A 20,995-nucleotide genomic window follows, 5' to 3' on the forward strand; every position below is an offset into this window, starting at 1 on the left:
AAATAAGCAAAGGAGTGTGACACTTGAGCTCAGCAAACGGGGACCAGAAACCAGAACACACCTAAAGGATGCCCCTCCCCAGTCCTGTCTGTGTGTGTGTGAGTGAGCGAGCATGGCCGTGAAACCCAGCTTTTCTGCTGGCTATGCAGTTTGAGCTAATTGTATTTTTTGCCTTTAAATCTAATTCCAAATTTGGTTGAATTAGGAAAAAAAAAAAAAAAAAAAGGCAAATCAGAAAGTCTACCAAATAGAGTGGTAAAATTCCACAAAAATCACTGGGATTATTGCTCTAGCTCAGAGAAGATAATTTTATCCAGGATGCTCTTCTGTTTGCCTGGACAGCAGTTCAACATATGGTGTTCTAAGCTATATTCCTCCGCTGAGAAAGGAGGTACAGAAGGCCCACTACCACCCAGATGATGGGAACTGCGTAAGGAAATCAGAAACTAAACAAATAAATGAAAAGCAAACAAACATTTCTTAAGTGGATAAGTAGGACATGCTGCTAGTGGGACAGAATACAATAAGGAAATTAACTTGGCTTAGCTAATTTTGGCTGCAAATTGTGAAGTGTTCATAAGGGAGAGAAATAAGTAAACATTTTTAGATTGGTGCTTGGGACTAATGTTTATAGATTTTTACCTCAGAATGCCAGTGAAGATAAAAACAGGGTAGAGTTGGCTTAAGTAACATGGAGTGTCTTAGTGATCCTGATGAAAATGAAGATGGAATGAAGATAGTGCATGAATGAATTGCTGAATAGAAAGGATGAGTGGTGGTAGTGTCTGGAGTGCTCCTGCTTTGCTGAAGTGTTCAGCTTTTAATCCTACTTTGTTAATGCCACAAAATGAAAAAAAGGCTAATGTTGCAGTATCTGCATTCCAGTAATGCGTGTCTGTCTTGAGTATTTAAATATTATGAAGCATTTTCCCTCATTTAGTAGTAATTAGTTCTAAACTGGCAGTTATACTGCCTTTATTTTTTGGACAACAGGACAGAATAAACATCTGTTATTAAAAAAAAAATATATGCACATAATTCCTGGAAAAAGATAAAGCTGGTGTATTAAATTATGATTATTTTCTTCATTATGGGTGCTTTGATGCATGGTAAACATAATTTAGAAAAAAAAAATAGGTGTAGACTCCAAAACAGGAATGCTGTAAATTGAATACATTTATGGTTGCTCTTTTAATTCTGACATGAGTATTTAAACAAAAGGCATCTCAATAAAATCCCCATTGAAAGCATGATTTACATATAGACACGAGAGTCTAAATACATAACAAACAATAGGGCAAGCAGTATAATGCTATACTGTTAATGCTAGTTTTAAGCTTTCCTAAGCTAAAACTTGACTTTTTATCTCATTTTCTGGGTTGTATTACTGATGAAGTATTACTTTGCTGTTACATCAGTGAAAATAATTGAATTTGATTTACGTAAATATTTATTCTTACAAACTTCTGTTGAAAGCATTTTATTTCAGTCAAAACTATACCAGAATCAAAGCTGTTAACAGCCTCTGCAATTTAAATGAACAGTTAGAAGAGCTAGAATGAAACAATTTTATTAACTCTTTTGGTAGTAATAATTCATGTCCTGTATCAACAGGGATCATTATGCAGTACAAACTATTTCTCTCTGTAATCTGAAGCAAAGTTCAGGAAATGTCACAAAGCATTTAACATCTTCATGGAAGTGCTTAGGTGTTTCTCTAAAGTCAGACTTCACTGTCTCATACAATTGCTTTAATGTCTGCAAAGTTCGTGGATTCCCTCCTCCCCAACATATTTACAGGTGGACTCTAGTTTTGCAAAGGTCTCAAGGAATATCAAAGAGGTCGGTAAAGCTCAGTTTCAGATCAGCATTTTTGGGGTTCTAGGCAGGTTTTAGAAATGTCATGGAAATCATTTCAGTTCATCTGAATTTTGGATAATTAGGAGCCAAGAAACTGGGATTCACTTTTACTTTTCCTGTATGGTACAATACATGATCACATGTTCAAGACAGATGCCATGATGGGAAAATGAGCATGCATCAATACTACTCCACATTCACTAAAACTTATAATGACTGATGTAGGATAAAACAAGAGACCAAAAAAAGACTTTGTGTAATTATTGTAAGAATAGTGTAATAAAAACCTTGCTCCTGAAAGCTTGAATTGTTTCAACAATGTGTAGCGAACATATTTGATTATACAAAGCAAAAGCACAACTAAGTTATCAAATTTACACAAAGTCAGATATCTGAAAGGGGATCTTTTAAAAAAAAACTTTATTTGAGAAAGGAAGAGACTTATATCAGAAGGCAAAAAAAGGGAACATACAAACAGAATATATTTACAACACAAAACAAGAGATCACCTCTAAGGGTGTAAATTATAATAAATACAGTAGATTTAAAATGTAAGAGACAATAATCAATTAGAAATGTGGTTGTTTAAACCCAGTTTTCCTTTTCACTGGTTCCAGGTAGTTTCTCTATTTTAATTTTATCCAAATTTGGAAGATAGTGAAATTAAAGTCCACTAATGTATTGGGGTTTCTCACCTGAATGACATTATAAAAATATCTTCTGTCTTTTGTGAATACATCATTGAAGTGATATTGTACAAAAGTCTTCTCATTTGCAAGTTTCTCCCCAAATAAAATGTATTTTAAAAGATGCACTATCCCTTTTTGATGAGGCTGAAGTTAGGTTTCAAAGAAAATTAAAATTATACAGAATGGGAAAAACATGTAATTTCATTTTTCTATGCTTCACTTTTTGAATGTGAATGTATTTTTTTTCATCCAAGATGGAGCAAGATTTCTGTTCAAATATGAAACACACATAAAAATCACCTGTGTTTTTCTCAATTAATAAATCTTTCCTATCTAAGGAGGCCTTTCGTATTAACAGCAGCTAGTTAGTCATTTGTTTGGAGACCTTCTAGGAAAAAGGATAATGTATCTTTAGAAGTCGCAACATTTTATAAGAGATTTAATAGTATTAGAGCATAATGTAAACAACACATGCTAATAACATTTTAGAACAATTTCTATATTTGGCAAAACAGCTATCTCTTTTGAAACAGGATACTGCACCTTAAAATACCTCAGCTTTAGAAATATAAATATTTTTAATAGAAAAAAAACCTGACAAGGATTCCAGGTCAGTTTGGGATTATCCATATTAAAGGGGATCTTAATACAATGAATCTTTAACTAGCTTAACAAAAGTAAACCTATAAAACAAGGTAAACATATCAAAAGGGAATATGAAGGAAATGTTTCACTGGAAAGCTTCCTTAACAATTTCCCTACTCGCTTTGTTATTTTCTTTGACAATAAATCAATTCATAGAGTGGCCTTTAAAAACAGAGGGAGCGCTGCCCCGTCCCCCCCCTGCCCTGCATTCCTCAGCACATGAATCACTTGGGCTTCCTGTTTCCATAAGGCATTTCCTGCACCCCCTCCCAAAATCACTTTTCTGCAGGAGAACAGCGGGGACCTGACAAAGTATCGACTTAAATAAACAGGGCCTTCCACTGCATCCAGCCTTGCTCTGCCTGATCTTACAGCAACAGAAAAGGACGCCAGCTCGCTGGCTGCACGCGTGCACTGCACTTTTCAGCTCTGGTGAAACACTCGCCGACAATCTGAAGTTTCCTTTTGCCAAGTTGGCATTTTATGCACAGTCGTTATTTTAGTATTTGTCCATGAGACCTAACAGTAAAAGTTATGCGATATCGTATGATTAGTCTTTATTTTAAAAAAATAAACAGGTGATTGGATATCAGATGGTAACGATAACAGTTCTGTGCTTTTCCTGCAATATCCTAATAACTAATTGGAACCTAATGCTGCATTTTGCTTCTCACCAGTACTTGCATCTGTTACATTTAAAGACGTCTCTGCAGACAGTATCATCAAATAAGACAGAATGAAAAATTAACTAAGCAGTGCAAAAAAGAAAACAATGCAATTTTTAAACAGTGCCTTGCCTCTTTACATCCACCTTGTATTCTTCTCTAAATTATACTTTATACACCAGCCTGGGACCACTGATATAGCAGTCAGTACCTGTCTACTGGGGAAAAAATACCCTAACGTTAACAGTGTTCAAGACTACAGTATGATACAGTATATACAGATAGCTGAAAGCAAAAGTCAGAGGATTCAAAATCAGAGAAGAAGAATGTTTCATCAATCAGGTCTGGAAGCTAATTCCAGCAAGTGCTGATCTCAACAAGCTAGGCGATATGGGTTCTCTTTCACTAGAACTAAGCGGTGTAATGTAATCCTGGGCTAATACAAAGTCTATCAGCTATTACGCAAAGATGTATGTAGAGTAATTGACTGCAACAGGTATTTTCTCAATTAGTGGCCATAAGGATGAGCTTCACTATGTTTTCAAGTGTGCATACAACACTTCTGCCTTTGTGAGATTCTTTGAATGGTAAATCAGGATTTGCTAGATCAGTGAATCAAAACACAATTGCTTATCAAAGCCTAGAAAATGCACGTGATGTTCAGATAATAACCTTAATTACAAATCCTGGAGCTAAATCTTTGCCTATTACCTGTTGCATAAAAGCAGCTTGCTCCCCAGATTCCATTTGCTGGGTTTGAACATCCTCATCACTGTCCGGTGGCTCCTCTTTGACTTTCACAGCCCCCACCTGCTGTCCTATTCTGTCATCCGCACCAGCACTGCTGCTCTCGGCCCTAACGCTGGCACCGCTGGTGGGAGCTCGCTCTTCCGGCATGGAGGGATCTCCGTGAAGCTCTTCTTCAGCCTCCTCTAGGTGACTGCCAGGCTGCTTGAGCTGCTCAATGGACTTAGATAGCATCTGGAAAGAGAAGGGGGGGAACAGTTATTGACTCCTTTCACTGATGCCAAACACCGAGAAGCACTAGATTTGCACTGACAAAATTAAAGCTTCCGCAGCAAAACCGGGTAGCTATTCATTGCTAAAATATTAATATACAGGGAAAAAAGAACCAAAGTTTCTGAGGTGGCTTGTTTTCCTGCAGTAGAAAATACCACGTATGTAGAGAGTGCTACACAGTAACACCAAACTAAAAATAAGGCAGAATGATGAAAATATTACATACACATCTGTTACACTGTTACAGCTGGTGGTCAAGAGAAATTAGTCTCCCTTCATACTCTCCAAACATAAATGAAGAAATTTATTTAATTACATTAGAGATTGTTTTCCACAACACAAAATAATAAAAGAACTCTAAGAAGTAAGAAAATTATTAATCCAGTTAATATTTTACTACAAGCATATTAGGGAATATTCACACAAGCTTCTCTATTATGTACCTACTATGAAGGCACTAAAAGCTGACAAAGGAGCAGTGACAAAGACCTGCTGTCAGTCACCTCTTCTGTGGCACAAAGAGACTACAAACATGTCTGTCTGTGACTGGAAAGACTATAACTTTTGTCATGCACGTACAGGTATCCCTGTTTCAGAGGTGATGATATAACACAGTTACCCAGACAACACTGGTTTCACACCATTAGCTGCTATTGTAAAGCTCTGCTGAGGTGCCAGATGCCTGTGTGTTGCAATGAAGTACAGTTTATGTTTTACTACTTAAGATGCAGCAAATATATTCCAAAATAGTTCAAATGTGATCCAAAAAGCCAAACCTGAAAAAAATCCCCGCTTTGTTGAAAGAGGCACAAATATACATGTAAGTAAGCATCTGCAGGGTCAAGTGAGTAATTATCATTTATTCAACTGGCTCACTTGATTTCAAGCAAATACTGATTTGTATCACCAAGGTCAAATACACTGAAAAGGGAAAAAAAACCCCACCTTTTACTATTACTCTTATATACTTTCCTCTTCCCAGCTGCCTACCCTAACACCTGCCAAGTCTTTCGAACTGAGTTTTAGCTAGTGCTATATGCCCAGTTACTGGATGGCTTCACTATAGCTATTTTTGTCCCAATCCATGGACCATCTAGTTTCACTCTGCTTGCTAATGCATATAGAAAAATGCCACCCTGGTGAAGGGCAGGGTTGTCATGTTAACTATGACCAAGAAGCTACAGCTGGATTCAGGAACTCCCACAAAGTCAACAAGAAGAGTTGAAAGAGCTGTTTGTGCAGTTCCAGTTGATGCTCTGATGCATATGCCTCACATCAGTGGAGAAACAAATTCCACAGTGGGAGTCTACAGGCTTCAGTCACAGCAAAACTTCATTTTTGGAGTGTAATGGGAGTTTAATGGCTTACTAAAAAGAAACAAACAAAAAATCCCTTTTCATTACTGTAGTAACTGGCAAATCACAACACATGTGTCTTGCATGCTGCAGGTGGCATGCTCTAAGCTGGGGAATCCTTACTACTGCAACTAATGCAGTGTCTCCTTTTATTAAGCATCTGGAAAATTTCTCAGATCAAACCCATAAATCTTTTCCAGTTGCTTCTCAGGGGATGACGCTGACCAAGAAGGCACTAAAGCTAACTACGTGTATTCAGCTCAGGTACACTCCTCTCTGCCACTTAGTTAAACCTCTGTGGGTGAGCCCTCTCCACTCCTCAAGCAAGAAAAGAAAGGCAGGGCTGGCTGCTTGGCTGGCTGCTAGCAAGCAAATACAAGCTGAAACATCTGTGTGACAGATAATCATATACAGCTACAAGAGTCACTGATGCTGATCCATCTGTAAACCATTCCATGTGCCAGTTACTTGCCATCAGGTGGGTTATTCTGGAGGGGAAGCCAAGAGAAAATGAGTGCTTGTCCACAGCAAAGTTAAGACGCATATTTAGCTCATTAATGCTCTCCTTTATTTTATACTTTTTCACTTTTATGTCAGGCTCTTTCTTCTTCATGCTGCTGTATGGCACAGATCTGCTGCTGAGCTTTCTGAGGCAATACATGATGGCCTGCAGTATATAACCTATACGTGAAACACCTTCAAATGCTTTTTGCATGCCATCAGTGGAGCGATACAAGCACATGTAAGAAGGCTGTGGAGACTAGAGTGATATTTGTGTGCACTTCAGTTTGCAGTGTTCCTGTTTTGGGGCCTGCTCCCACGCCATGGAAGTCAGAAGGCGATTTGCTCCAGACTTTGGCAACAGGAGGAGCTAAACAAATAAAATATTCTAAAACTCTGAAATGAAAGTCTTTATATAGTTACACAGTAGATTTTACAAAGTGCATTCATATTATCATCTTTACTGCAAATCTTATTAAAAAACATCCTTTAACTAAGCCTGAGGCACTATAGTCATGTCCTCTCATATGATGGAGCATGATAAAAAGAAGTGGATGGCATGTGTGGGGACAGGGACAGGACACTCAACACCTGAAAACAACTCCTGCTGCTCAGTCTGCTAAGCCACAGCTGACTGCTTTATATCACCACCATGCTTTCATATTTGTTAAAGTGATTTTTAAAGGCAGTTTGGCCCCATCTTATTCCAGTAATTACATTAGTAGCATTACCAGGAGACTGTTCAGTTCTCCTAAGTCAGAAACATCTTATTTTATATTATATCTCCTGGTATTACTGTGGAAAATTAAGTATCTGGAGACATACAAAGATACCAGTTTAGAGTCAATATTTCTATCTTATCTCTCTATCTAAAGCTGGATTATGTAGCAGAAAATGAGTCCTGAATGAAACACTCCTAAAGTCCTTTCACTGTGCAGCTGGATACTTCTGCTTACACTTAATGTTTAAATCTTTCACTTTAAATCCCCACTTACCATTTTTTTCTGAATTTATCTGTGGGTACATGCAGAACTTTTTCCTCATTTTAATGCATATTTTTGATTTTGAAAAAATGATTGCTTCATCTGAGTTTTAATAAGACTACATTTAAAAATAATAATAAAACCATGGTCTATTTCACTAATAAATTAGAGTTGTACGGATTGGTCTTCTTTAACCAGTATACTTTACTGTTATCACTATTCTAACAAAAGGAGTCACTAAAAAAAATGGTTTCATGCTAATGTAACCTATAATTTTTTTCCTTTTATTCTCAGGAAATTAAACTGTAAGGGATATGCATGAGCCGAAGTAAATAGTGGCAGCAGGAGAGGAAGCATTTACAGACGACAACTCCGTTGCAGAACTGCAAGAGTCCAACCCAAAAAGGCATCAAACACAATCTAATCTGCTGGCTTGTACAGAAAAATGGAAGACTAAGTATAAAGAATCTGGACATTGCAACAGACCATTTTATAGGTCCCTCAGCCACAGCCCCTGCCTTTGTTTCTCCTTTGTAATAATAAGGTCTTGTAAAATACCATATTTTAAATAAAATGTCATTACAAACAGACAAAGCACAAAATCCTGCAACAGCCACACCACACATTTCTTTCCTTAATTAATTGTTCGTTTTAAATACATGGCAGTCATTTCTAAGAACTCATGTATATACTTATGGAACACACCTTTTCTCCTTCTCTCCTATGGATATCAGATTACTTTGACCAGCTATGTTTGTTGCTAGCTGTACTGAAACAACTCGGCACCTGCTTACTGTTGTCTCTGTTACTTACGTAGTACAATGTTTCTAAGGGATGTATTTATCTTTCAAAATCATTCCTCTGCATTATGGCTTAAACATTAGTTATCAATAAAGGAGGAGATGGGCATTTTTCAGTTCCAAACTCAGTCAACTGTTGCTATAGTTTTGTTCAAATAATCCCCTGCTATAAGGAATATTTGAAAGAAGAAATGTGCTACCTCTCACCTTCAGAAGGTGCTAGTCAGATGTAAGCTGGAAAGCAAAACTTCAGTTGTAATATGTTTAATGACACTAGATTCATTTACTCCAGCTGAACCTGATCCATATTTCATTAAATATCATTCAGAGAAATGAATGATTAATCTGGGGTTAATGGTATTTTTTCAATATTCCTATTGACAGCAAATAATATTCCTGCTTTTTCCACCAATAAATCAACAGAAACTTCCATATTACTTTTCATTTTTAATGATATTTTAAAGATATTGGTCAGTTATGATCACCATCCAAAGCACTAACAAATCGTCACTTCCTATATATTTTTTGTCATGAATATTTTTACCTCACAGTCTTGCCCAGTCACTGGTTCCCTATTCAAAGATGCTTTAAACCAATTAACATCCTGGAATGAAAACTGAAATTCAGGTACTCTTTATCTAAGCTTTAACATTATCCATACTGCTCCCATACTTTAGTGCCTACTGCCAACTGCCCCATTATTTTAAGCTTTACTACTCCAATGCAGAGGAGGATTTTACCACTGAAAACAAATTGCTAAATTGCTCTAAATACATTAAGAACACATGTAGGGTTCCCACACTGATCAAATAATATCTTGGTGCCAGTGAAGACAGTGATGGTTTAGCTTCAGCAGAGGCAGGACTTTATTCATCACAAGTGACAAAAAATAATCTTTAAAGACAGAGGGCTTTGTTCACGTACTCTTCACATTATGATTTCTGAGATTTTCTTGAATGAAGACTTCTGTAAGAGCTTTGCACTTACATTAGTTACATCAAAGTCACCCTTTTTTCTGCAAGTGGCAGGGTCAAGGCTTTCTAGATACAGAGATACACAAATAACATCAAGATTTTAAGGTTTTTATTGTAGTAGCGGTCTTTTGGTACCCAATTGCAATAATTTTAACTGGGGGTTTCAGACTCTGGACTCCCTTTATTGAGCAGAATGAAGATCTGCAATGGTGATCAAAGGGCCTTATGAGGAAATAAGCTGTCATTTGGACAGAAGTATATTAAAGCTGACAACGGTAAAGCCGATCTTCCCTAAGACAAGCAGAGTTCAGGTTACTTCACATTCATTATTATTTTTTCCCCAGAAAGCTGGGACGAGAGTTTCTACCTACTTTTGGATGGGATGTCAACATTTGCAGAATGTTTTCACAAGGTCAGCATACTAGATCCCGCAGGTATAAATGTCAGACTTCAGTGGAGACATATACCGTTTCCCACATCAAAAGCCTGGCATCTGACAGCTGACCAGAAATAATCCATAGGGGATCTTCTCTTTGTTATTAAGGACAGAGGCACACCTCTTGGCAATGATTTGTTTCTTTTCAGAATGGAAATGATCCAGGGGAATTCTTTACCTCTGACCTATGTTAGATTTTGCTTGTTATCACCCTCACAGCAGCACTGGCTTGCTGCTGATGTATATTCTTTTCTCAAATAAAAGAAATGGCTGTTAATACAAGATAAATACAAGATCAATGGTGTGGGGATAAACTTGCTCTCTTCCTCTTTGTGTTGTTACAGCAAGATTTGCCTATATGTCCGCCAAAAAGATCTGACCCAAAACAGTTTTCAGGAAGGGCTGACACATGCCATATCATCTTAGTTTAGGGCAAACATTCAAATAATGGGTTCAACTGAAATATATTAATGCCTTAAGTACTTGAAGTCCTAAACATAAGGAAAAAAGGAAAGAGAAATGGAAAACAAAAAGAAATTAACATGTTCTAAGCTCTTGATCAACTGGCATTTCATAGTCTTTCTCACCAAAACTTTTAAGAGAATGTTTGAGTATTCCTTATTAAAAAAACCCCTACATTTTTCATGACGGAAGAGGAGGGAATTATACCTCTGTGCAGATTTCATTATACAGCCTATGAACAAAAGAGTAAGGGACAGAACAATGGAAAATAACAAGTGTATGTATTCACTTGCTACATGCCCAAACTTGTCCTAAGAAATGAGAAGATATTGGGTTGCTTTGCTACACGGTCTAGAACAGTGGTTCTCAACCTGTGGTCCGCAGACCCCTGGGGAGCCACAATGTGATCACAGGGGGTCTGTGAAAGCTTAAAGCAGGGGTGAGGAATGTCCAGCCCAGAAACATTTGGTCTGGCCCACAGCAAGCACTGCACCTCCTTATCCCACAGCCCCCTCCCCTCAATGCTCTTCTCCTACTCAACCCCCACCCCCGCCTGCCCTGACGCACTAGTATATTTGGTGCTAGTATGGTTGGTGGGACGCACTTTAACTAGACATGTTTTCTCATAAAGACATTTTCTTAACCCAACAGCTCTCTTTAGGGTCACAACAGGGTTGAAGTCTGTTCCTCCAAGTGGTGGCCCTGGACCCGTAAACAAAAATATATGGTGACTGAACACAGAGAAACAAGGGGGGAAGTGAGAAGAACTGTAAAAAACTTTTCATCAAATTTTAATGTAAAAATTGGCATCAAATTTGGAATTAGCATGTTAAAATACCATAAAATGGGCCACTTGAGCAAGAAGAGTGTTGATGCTATTATTTTAAATTCATATGGAATCATTGCAATAAAGATATTATAATAGGAGCATGTGCATTAACAGATTATTTCCCCTTCTCTCCAAATCTGAAGGCCCTTCATGAGAAAATTGAAATAAATATTTGATGCAGTCTAGTGATTTAAATCTTGAATTAAGTCTTCATGGTCTGTGGCCACAAAAGGTATTTAAAGGGAGTCCATGGTGAAGGAAAGGTTGAGAACCCCTGGTCTAGAATATCTACTGTTTCAAGGTTCAAATAACTCTGCTTTGTAGAGTTTAAGTTTATAAAGCCACTCAAATTATATAATGAACAAATAACTTCAAGTGCAAATAGAGGCAAGTTTTAAGATTGAACAAAGTATATTCCACCATGCTAGCAGAGTTCAAAAACCTTATGTAGGCACGGTTATTCAATTTGAACCTTTAAGTTAAAGGTTAAAGAATACAGTTTTAAATTCAGTACTTAAAAGCCACTCCATGATTTGATCTTTTCTCACACTCTTGCGTATGGGCTACCCTTAAATTCCAGTTTTTAAAAATCAGCTTTCTTCTTTTAAGAATGGAAGAAAGCCCCCTGGCTTTGTGTATACTTGCAGAGGACAGATACATGATTAGAGCACTGACATTTTTCAATACTATTCATCAGAACGGTTCTTCCGAGAATGGTGCTGTAGAACCTAGATGCTGCAAACTGTAAAGTCTGATAAACCACCTGTATCCTCAGATAACCCACTGCTTTTGTGACTGCAGCATGATCCTATTCCTTAGGTGTTTGGTGCTCTGATGAGTTACTGTGCTTCTGATGAAGGCTAGTTGCTCTGGGAGTGGGGATAAAGGAGACTGAGAAGCTATTGGGGCAAAAGAGGTAGGTTATGGAGGTTCAAGGCAGTGAAAAACCTTAGGTTAAACTTTAATTTCTACTATCTGCATATATGTATGGCCTATGATGTAGAGAATAAAAGCTAGGTTCACTAGGTTTTAAAAGAAGGAATTGTTTTATCTCTTTATTACAAATATCCATGTGAGAATGACAGCGTATTTCAAGTATGAGAGGGAATTATTCTCCTTAACATATATTTTCATTGCAGCTTAACTCAGAAAAAAATGTTACTGAAACAAACATTATCCAAACCAACAGGAATCTTTTTACTTCCTTATCCACCCTAGCTCTTGTGAGGTGCAATCCATTCCTAGTTCTATGTGACTAGGAATATGTGCATGCAACTTAAATTTAATTTTCATATTCAGGACAAATGTACCTATATGCCACAGCACATATCCCCAAATGCTATGGTAGAATTTATGTCAATAAGCATATGATCTAACAAAAACATGTCAGTGGTGTTCTTTGCTTTGTGAGGAATGCATGAACTGATTGGTTTGTAGTGAATACTCACAAACAGCACTAAGACTCAGTACTTAACTGGTAAAAATTCTTTTCTCCTCGGACAATTGAGGGCAGGTGAAATATTTTCAAAACCTGAGGCTACGAGATATACATATGCCATCTTGATTAAACATATGGAATGCATACTCAAAGAAAAGCCAACTGGAGTCCTAGTTGAGTAATCAAAACACCCAAGCTGAGAGGGGTTAACATGCAAGGATCAGCTCTGAACTTTGAAGTTTTCTGGTCTTCATTTTTCCTAATTAAGACAAGATTTAATAACCAAACCACTGTACAAACTATGTACTTAAACTCTAGGTTTGTTTCTAATTTTGTTGGGAATTCTTCGTAGATTCCAAAGAATCAGTACCCCCTGGGAAGTCCACCCAGTAAGGTGGATTGATTTTTTTTTCTTTTCTCTTACGTACAAGGGCTGCATGCCCACTTTTAATCTTTTTTTCCTTGCCATTGCCTCTTATATATAGTTATTAAGTAACCCTCAAACAAAGGAAGACAACTAAAGGTGTATGATTAACATCTCTGAATTACTAGAAGAGCTCTGGCAAACAGCTTTTGGAAAGCTATGTAGTAAGTACAGAAAAACATTCTCCAGATAAAAGCATTTAATTACTTGCATATCTTCATTTTAGAGCAGGGAACAGCATCAAATTAATTGTAGAAGCATTAGCTCCTGATAAATCTATTTAGATTCTGCTACTCTGTTTATTAATGGATGGGTCCTTTTCTTCTTTTTCCCCTTCAGAATAAGGTGTTACTCTACAGGGAAAGAGGGGCACAATTCAACTCTGTATCTGATGTTATCAATAGCACATTCATCTCTTTCTCCTTATATGGTAATTTTTTATCACCATATAAATAAACTTTCATGTTACTAATTGACTTACAGAGAAAAAGTTGGTTTCATAAGCTGATTAAAAATTTCTCCAGATGTTTAATAAGTTCCTTAGACAAAAAAGATAAATTTAATCAGCTGATTGAGTTTAAATGAGTTATATATCTACTCCACATACTAGTCCACAATAGGAAAGCTTAAAAACAATTCAAGGGCAGCTGAATGCAATGGTTGGTGAAGCTCAGAAGTACACATTAAAAAGTTGGATGGAAATCTAGCAATATTTAAGGCATCATTTACCGTTCAACAGGAAACCACCTGTAATTTAAACCTGTAAGATGCTTTGAACCCTATTTTGTTGAACTGTATTCTTACTGATGTCAAGAAGGACAAATTACCTTTGTAGAGTATTTCAGAAGCTGAAAATGAAGATCTATATAAATGTATACACCAGCTATGCATAAACAAGATGCTCGTGCAAGGACCTGTCTACTGTCCATGACCACATGGCACCAATACCTAAACTTCCTTATTAGTTTTCAACCTTTATGTTTATTGGAAATTCCTTACTTTGGGAACTCACCTTATTCATGTGGATCTGCTGCTGGTACTGTTTCTGCTTCTCCAAAAATTGTTGATGTTGCTGCTGAATGACCAGCTGAGCCAAAGTACTCTGAGGAAGAGGAGCTGACTGGGTTCGATTCAGTGGCCTGTGACGAGGCAGTTTGTGGGCAGCTCTTATGCCAGGTGAGACTCTCTCCTTTGCTGCTAAAGGAGACTGTGGATGAAGAGGAACCGCTCCTGCAAAACAGGGACATTTCACTCCCATGTGAAGAACGGCAAACTAATAGTTCTAATAGGAGAGAAGGCTTTCAGCGAGAAGAGGTGTGTATATTGCAGAACTTTGCATCAGCGCTGATGCAGTGGGACATGTACCACGTGCCTCACCACGCTGGGAAGTTCAGCAGCTGCAAAAGAATGTGATGAAGTAATCATTTTCCCTTTTCTGTAATCACTGAATTCTTTCAGGCTAACAGACTGGAGCAGAATCACTAAAAGGGGAAAACAAAGATGCTGTCCTTTTTTATCCCACCCTTCCACTTTTCCCAACTGTTAGGATGTATAGTTTCTGTATTACCACATTTAGTTTATTGTGAATATGAATGTCATTAAAAACATCTTAAATTATTATTGTGTTGAAGCCTTGATCATTACCAGTCACAAGAAGTTTTTGCTGTCTCATTTGTTCTTTCAGTAACAGATGCTGCAAGAGAGCTTGGTGGCTGCTATTTGGCTTTCCCTCCAAAGCAATGTGAGGATGAGTTGAGGACGGAGGAATGTTTCCCCCATACTGTCCAGCCAAGGCCACTCCTTGTCTGAGCGACTGGTTGTCCCCCTTCTGCTTTTCTTTGAATGACGATGAAGCCTGTCAAAGAACAATGGCACTGGTAACTGCTTTTCATAGACCTGTCTGTTTATATCTCCGCTTGATTAGATGGTCTTATGTCATACTTTATGAATATATACAGAAGAAAAGGTTAACATCCCCATCTTACACTTTGACCGTGAGATGAAAAGGGAGGAAGAACATGCCAGTTAAATGTAACACTGTGAGAAACTGAGTAATGAAACCGCTTGAAAAAAATCAGTAATAAAAGCCAAAGCATAAGGAACTACTAGTTAGAACATTATTAATGAAAAGACAGGACCTATCCTTAAAATTCCTAAAGACCTTCCCACAGCCTCCTGCACAAGAAAATAGGGGATCAGAGGAAATAGTTTCCATTGAGTTTGGAAGAGGCAAGGCTTGGTTTTTCACATAACTTTCCATCAGACAGCAAGCCAATCAGCAAAACAAAATAATTACCTGTAGTAGTGGGAAGCTATTACTTTTCCTGGAGCACTCCCTTACTCCCTGAAGGACAGTACAAATGTAAGTTTTACCCTTTGCAAAGTAAATTTGTATAGTTAAACTCTCATCTACAGAATCATCAAGAGCTGTGGTATGTATGTGGCATTTTAAAATGCCCTTATAAATTGCACAGTTACTGATTTAAAGCTTTTGAAAGTTTTGGCCCTTCAGCATTGCAAATGTACTTTATATTTCTTTGTTTTCTGTCTAGTTAGAAAAAAAAAATTCTTAAAAGAGCAGTTAAAGCAGAATAACATTTTCTACAGCAAGAATAATAACCTAACAGAAATAAGCATATTGAGGCTTGCAGATAACCAGTTATGGTATGTCATGGTATAAAAACAGTATCCGTTATAATCTGAATTCCATGAATTCTAATGAGGCAAACCAAGGTTTTCACTAATATTTCTTGAGTGTACACTTACTTCACACCCTGCTATCACCCTTCCCTGAAAAACAAACACCAAAGTAAACTTCACATTGAATTTGCAACTGCTTATTCTGGTAACAGAAATAAACATTACTTGCACAAATCAACCCCTTTGTTTTTTCTAATGCCAAAAGTAATATTTGGTGTTAGCTAGCCACATCAAAAGCTCGTATGATTTGAGTGAGAAAACTAAACATATTTTCATTTCCATTTTAATGTTATAAAATTACTTTGAAGCTAGTTATATTTTTTTGTGAATTAGCTAAGAAATTTTTGATTATATCGTCTGGAAAAGTAAGCACTACTTTTCATGCTCAGTTCAATTTTTCCATCCCTTAAAAACAACAATTTTCTTATAAATATCTCATGAAAGGCTTCTAGAGGACTGATTTAAAGCTTATACAATTTTCTTTGCAAAGTTCTATATCTGATGTTCAAATGTTGGATTGCAGCAATGTATTATTGGTGAGAACAATACATGTACTGAAAAAGCCATAAAATAACATGAAACTTTAACTTGAATCTATGTTTAGCACTGGAATTAAGTAGCACTTCTTACAAACCATAGTGGATTGTATACATTTACTTTTTTTTTTATACCATGGAAAGCTGTATTCCACACCTAGTATTTTTATAGAAGTTACTGATTCACATTCTAAGAAACTTAAATTACTAAAATGTCTTCAGATTTATTCACTGTTGTATAGAACTACCATATAACCTGTATCAGTATTTTTACTTTTTTTTCCCTGGAAATCAGAAAAGGTAAGTTTTGACCAGTAGCAAAATTTTCAGATATTTTACTGAGGCTCAGATTTCACGCATACATTACTGTAACTTGCTCTGGATCTAAAGATTTTTATCCATCAGCATGGATTTCCATACATACCATGTCTGTGTTTACATACATTTCACATATGAATTTAACATTTAGCTCTAAATAAAGGTGATTGCTGCAGACTGAACAAAGGGCATATAAATATAACTTGTCATTAAAATATTAAGCGTTGATCACATATCACCAATTTTATTTCTCTGACTGATAGCATACCTCTCAAATAACAAACCTCACTCCAGGAATACTAGATTCTTCCCCTACTATGCTCCAGCCCAGCTTAGGTTGCTACTAGAATCTCATAAAAGTTACAGGTGCAGTACTTTACCAGGTAGGGGTGATCCTATAGTTTGAACTTTTGTATTAAATGATCTCCTCATATACTTTTCACCATGTCCGAAATCTGTTATGTGATTTGTAGACATAGATGCAATGCATGTGGCCCATACTTAGCTAAGCTCCACACTGGCACTTGTTTATTTGTGATTAAGACTGATTATTGCTTTCAAGTTGTGCCCTTAAATGTTCAGATGTTGCCCACTGCAAAGAAAGGTCTGGTTCCTACTCTGAATTGCTTACGTTCCAAAATGCTATAAAAAGAGAATAGTCAGAAAGTAGGTTTTCTGGAAGCAAAAGTAGACAGGAAGGCTTGAGATTGCTCACTTACACTGATTTGAGGTTGTACTGCTGGAAGTCCCAAGGTAATGTTGGGCAGAGAAGGGGATGTGTACAGACTCAACAAGTTCACTGATTCATCCTGTATCAAAAGGCGTTGCTGTGAAACCAGATGCTGGAATAAAGGGGAAGAACAACATAAGTATAATCTCCAAGCTTTTTATCTTGGTTACTTTATCCTCATTGTCCTGCTACATTAAAAGCTAGTTATGTATCATGTATTGGTTTGTATCCCAATGGGGTTCCAGATAAGGAAAAGTACTGTCCCTGTGAAAAAGCTGTTGATATTTTCTTAAGAAAACAACTGATATATGTCTGGGACTATTCCTTGGTTAGTAAATCAAATTTCCACGCAAAACCAAAATCTTGAGGATTCCTAGACCATCTCTTCTCATCAGCTCAACATCAGTTCTTCTCATCAGCTGCACCTTCACTACTAGAAACTCAGTGGGAATTAAGGCATATATCTAGCTGAATCAAAGGTGTCATGAATGTGGATGTACTAGACCTTTACCGTGGTTATTATAGTTTTTGTTTTAAGGTATGAAATGTGTTTTCTACATAGTCCATATATTTTCTTACCCAGATTGTGATATGGGGATGTTTTAGGCACATCATTTGCTTCCACTGACATGGAAATTTTGGGTAGAAAGTGAGGCAGATTGCCACATCTGCCATTTAAAAAAATATACTGTCTCCCTCTAATGCATATATACAAAACCAGCATCCGATCATTCTCTGATGGTGGGATACTCCTCACAGCCTTCCTAATTCCCTTCCAGTTAAAATCTTTAACACTTCTTTTGAAGCCTTGTGATATAATTTTCAAGGACATGAAACTGCTAATATATTTTTAATTACTGTCAAGTAAATCCAGACATTCTACAAAGATCACCCTCTGTCTTTCCATTCTAGATCCATTGGGAAGAAATGTAAAAAGTTACATTACCACAACAGGAATCTTTTTGAAGCCTTTGCCTTTCTGCTTTAACAGTCATGTTTTTCAACATGTGGTCTAGTATAGTTGCTTGAATTACATTTTCTGTTTAACTCTTGCTTCCCTCCCAGAACTTTAACACAATAAGAGCTACAAAGGTCTTATTAGACTTAGGAACTCTGGCATGATATGGTCCCCAAGGGAACAACATCCTTGAAAAAGAATACCCTGTGTAACAGTATGACACAGTGACTGCTTTCTTCCCAAACAAAAAGCATATGGGACTCCAATAATAGACCACCTCCAAGAGGGATACTGCACACTCGGGCTTTGACTAAAGTAAATATAATAACTTGTCAAGCATGTTGTGGGGAGCTGTAGATTTTCCCCTGGACAAACCTGGAATATCAATTAACTCTGTAAAATACTTTGTGCTAATACAATGCAACTTCAGACCATCAATGAAAAGTGGTTAAGCACAAAAACACAGGATGTTATTCCAAAACATAACCTTCCTCATACAGTTTGTTTGGAGATACGACCTATCACTGAGACAATAACAGTAAAGTCTATCTCTGTAATTTTCTTTTGGTACCTAGGGAATGTCAACAGATAGCATACGAAACAAAGAAACTTCACTTGTATATTACATTAATTCTTGGCTAACAGTGTCTTGCCTTGGTAACATCCACCTTTGACCATGAATAAAACCAAGCATGTCAAGACTATGGAGATATTATTGAGGGAGACTACAAAGATTTAACTGAAAAAGGACACTGCAGCAGCTTTAATGTGCCTCGTAGAATACAATCAAATTTGTAGCAACTGCAGCATCTATACAAAGCCACTACAAAAATGCACATTTCCTTTCTGGTTTTCACTATGATACTATTACTTTCTAAAATTTGAATTAACAAATCTAACAGTGACAGGGTGTATAGAAGTAAAACATGTTCCCACATTAAGGTCAGACATGATTGTTTCATGAGGCAGAATCAATCACATTATGTACCATGGGAATTTAATGTTGAAAACAGGAGTTTTTAGTAAGAACATTTCAACCTGATTTCTAATACTGCTAATAATCAGTCATTTTCATTTTGGTAAGTAACTGATTTTTAAAAATGTTTTCAGGTAGTATTAGCCTAAACATCAGTTAAACCTCATCTCCCAAAATAAGTTTAGTAGCCCACCTGCATAGATTAGGGTCCTGTCCTTGCTGAAGCAGAACTGCATGACCCCAGCTGCAGCTTCTCTTTTTACACAGTTGACAGTACCTTGAAATGGTGGCACAAGCTGGAGCTGCCAGCAGTGTAATTTGGCAGCACAATGGCTAAGCCATGATCCTCGTCCTACATGCAGGCGTGATGGTTTGGACTGACACCTCCATCACCCCGAAGAGCAACTTGCCCTACTTGCTCCTCTATATACTTACTCACTGGGTCCATGGATCCTGCTTCCTGATGCTTAAAATAGCCTATCAACAGAGCTACCCTCTTTCTTAAAATAGAGTACAATAACTAAATGTAACACTGCACAATGATCAGCAGGTAACCATCATTAGTTATTGTACTTCTGTTGTGCTGCTGGGACCTTTTGAGAAGCAGGAACAACTATTTCATGTGTGCATGTTTATATGCACGCTTATACATTAAGAGGGGAAGAGGAAATGGTTTGGCTTTAAAACTTCTCAATTGTGGAGCTACAGTAAGGTTGTAATAGCTTTGAATATTCACAATTACTTACACCCTTATTTAAGGCTTTTGGGGTGGGTTTTTTTGTAATTAGACTCACTTCACATATACTTGAAGCAAACCTCACCAGCTGGACAGAAACCTGCACATTTTTCCACTAGCCACCTGCAAAGAGCACTTCAAGGAGCTGAGTATTAGAAACACAGTACTGTGGGGTTGCACAAATCAAGTATGTGTTTATCTGCCATGCATGTTATTTATGTCTCCTGTATAATCAGGTGATATTCTAGGAAATGCTGCTCTCCAAAGTGCAAAGGAAAGAAAATGATCTGAAGCCCACTTACACCAACTGGAAACTTTCCATTGCCTTCAATGGCTTTTGACCGTGCCATGAATGCCTAAAAGTAATCATTTCGCATGACTAAGGCAGGTTGTCCCTCTGAACCCAAGGGACATGCTGTGCAGGGGCTCAATCCTGCTTGCATTTCTCATGCAGGTAAGATTTAGACCCAGCACAGGAGTTGACCTGAAAGTGTACAGCATGCTACAAGAGACAAATAGCTACTGCGGTGAACCTTGATGATACTGGAGACAACTGGGCCTAATAAAAACAGCATTTTATTTATAAGGTGCAATTAAAACCTTGAGTTTAACTTTCAAGTTTCCTATAATGAGAGCAGTGTTTTAACGAATGGTACTGAAAGTACCATTAAGGGAACTGTGATAGTAAAAATTATCTGCAAATATGTAGCATTTGCAGCGCACCTTTGTTCATTCAAAAAAATGTTAATGTCTATCCACCAGACTGTCTGCTCTGGAGGGTAAACCACTTAAGTCTTGTTATTCAAATGGGTATGGCAAAAATACTTTAAAAATCTGTTTCATTACTGATAATGCTCTAATTCTGTCTATGCACTAGAGTGTAATCATTTATGGTCTTGACTCATGTTTTACTGGTAAATGGCTCTCTGTCATAGCAACCTGTTTTCCCTGAGTAAAAAG

The 20,995-nt window shown here is 37.2% G+C and overlaps 1 protein-coding gene across 14 annotated transcripts in view; it reads right to left on the reverse strand.

Moving 5' to 3' along the window:
* The window catches only part of HDAC9 (histone deacetylase 9), a 490,905-nt gene that overhangs the window by 185,610 nt on the left and 284,300 nt on the right, over positions 1-20,995 (reverse strand). For 8 of the 14 annotated variants that reach the window (XM_074863233.1, XM_074863213.1, XM_074863224.1 and 5 more), the window contains 5 exons: positions 17,355-17,477; positions 15,378-15,425; positions 14,726-14,936; positions 14,094-14,311; positions 4,571-4,840 (listed from right to left, as the gene is read on the reverse strand). In XM_074863233.1, the coding sequence (XP_074719334.1) occupies positions 4,571-4,840; positions 14,094-14,311; positions 14,726-14,936; positions 15,378-15,425; positions 17,355-17,477 (870 nt within the window). Of the gene's footprint in view, positions 1-2,263; positions 4,841-14,093; positions 14,312-14,725; positions 14,937-15,377; positions 15,426-17,354; positions 17,478-20,995 lie in introns of those variants that run through there. The other 6 variants (XM_074863205.1, XM_074863200.1, XM_074863190.1 and 3 more) reach the window with 2 other exon arrangements.

The sequence above is a fragment of the Strix uralensis genome, chromosome 1 (genome assembly GCF_047716275.1).
Source record: "Strix uralensis isolate ZFMK-TIS-50842 chromosome 1, bStrUra1, whole genome shotgun sequence".
NCBI lineage: Eukaryota > Metazoa > Chordata > Aves > Strigiformes > Strigidae > Strix > Strix uralensis.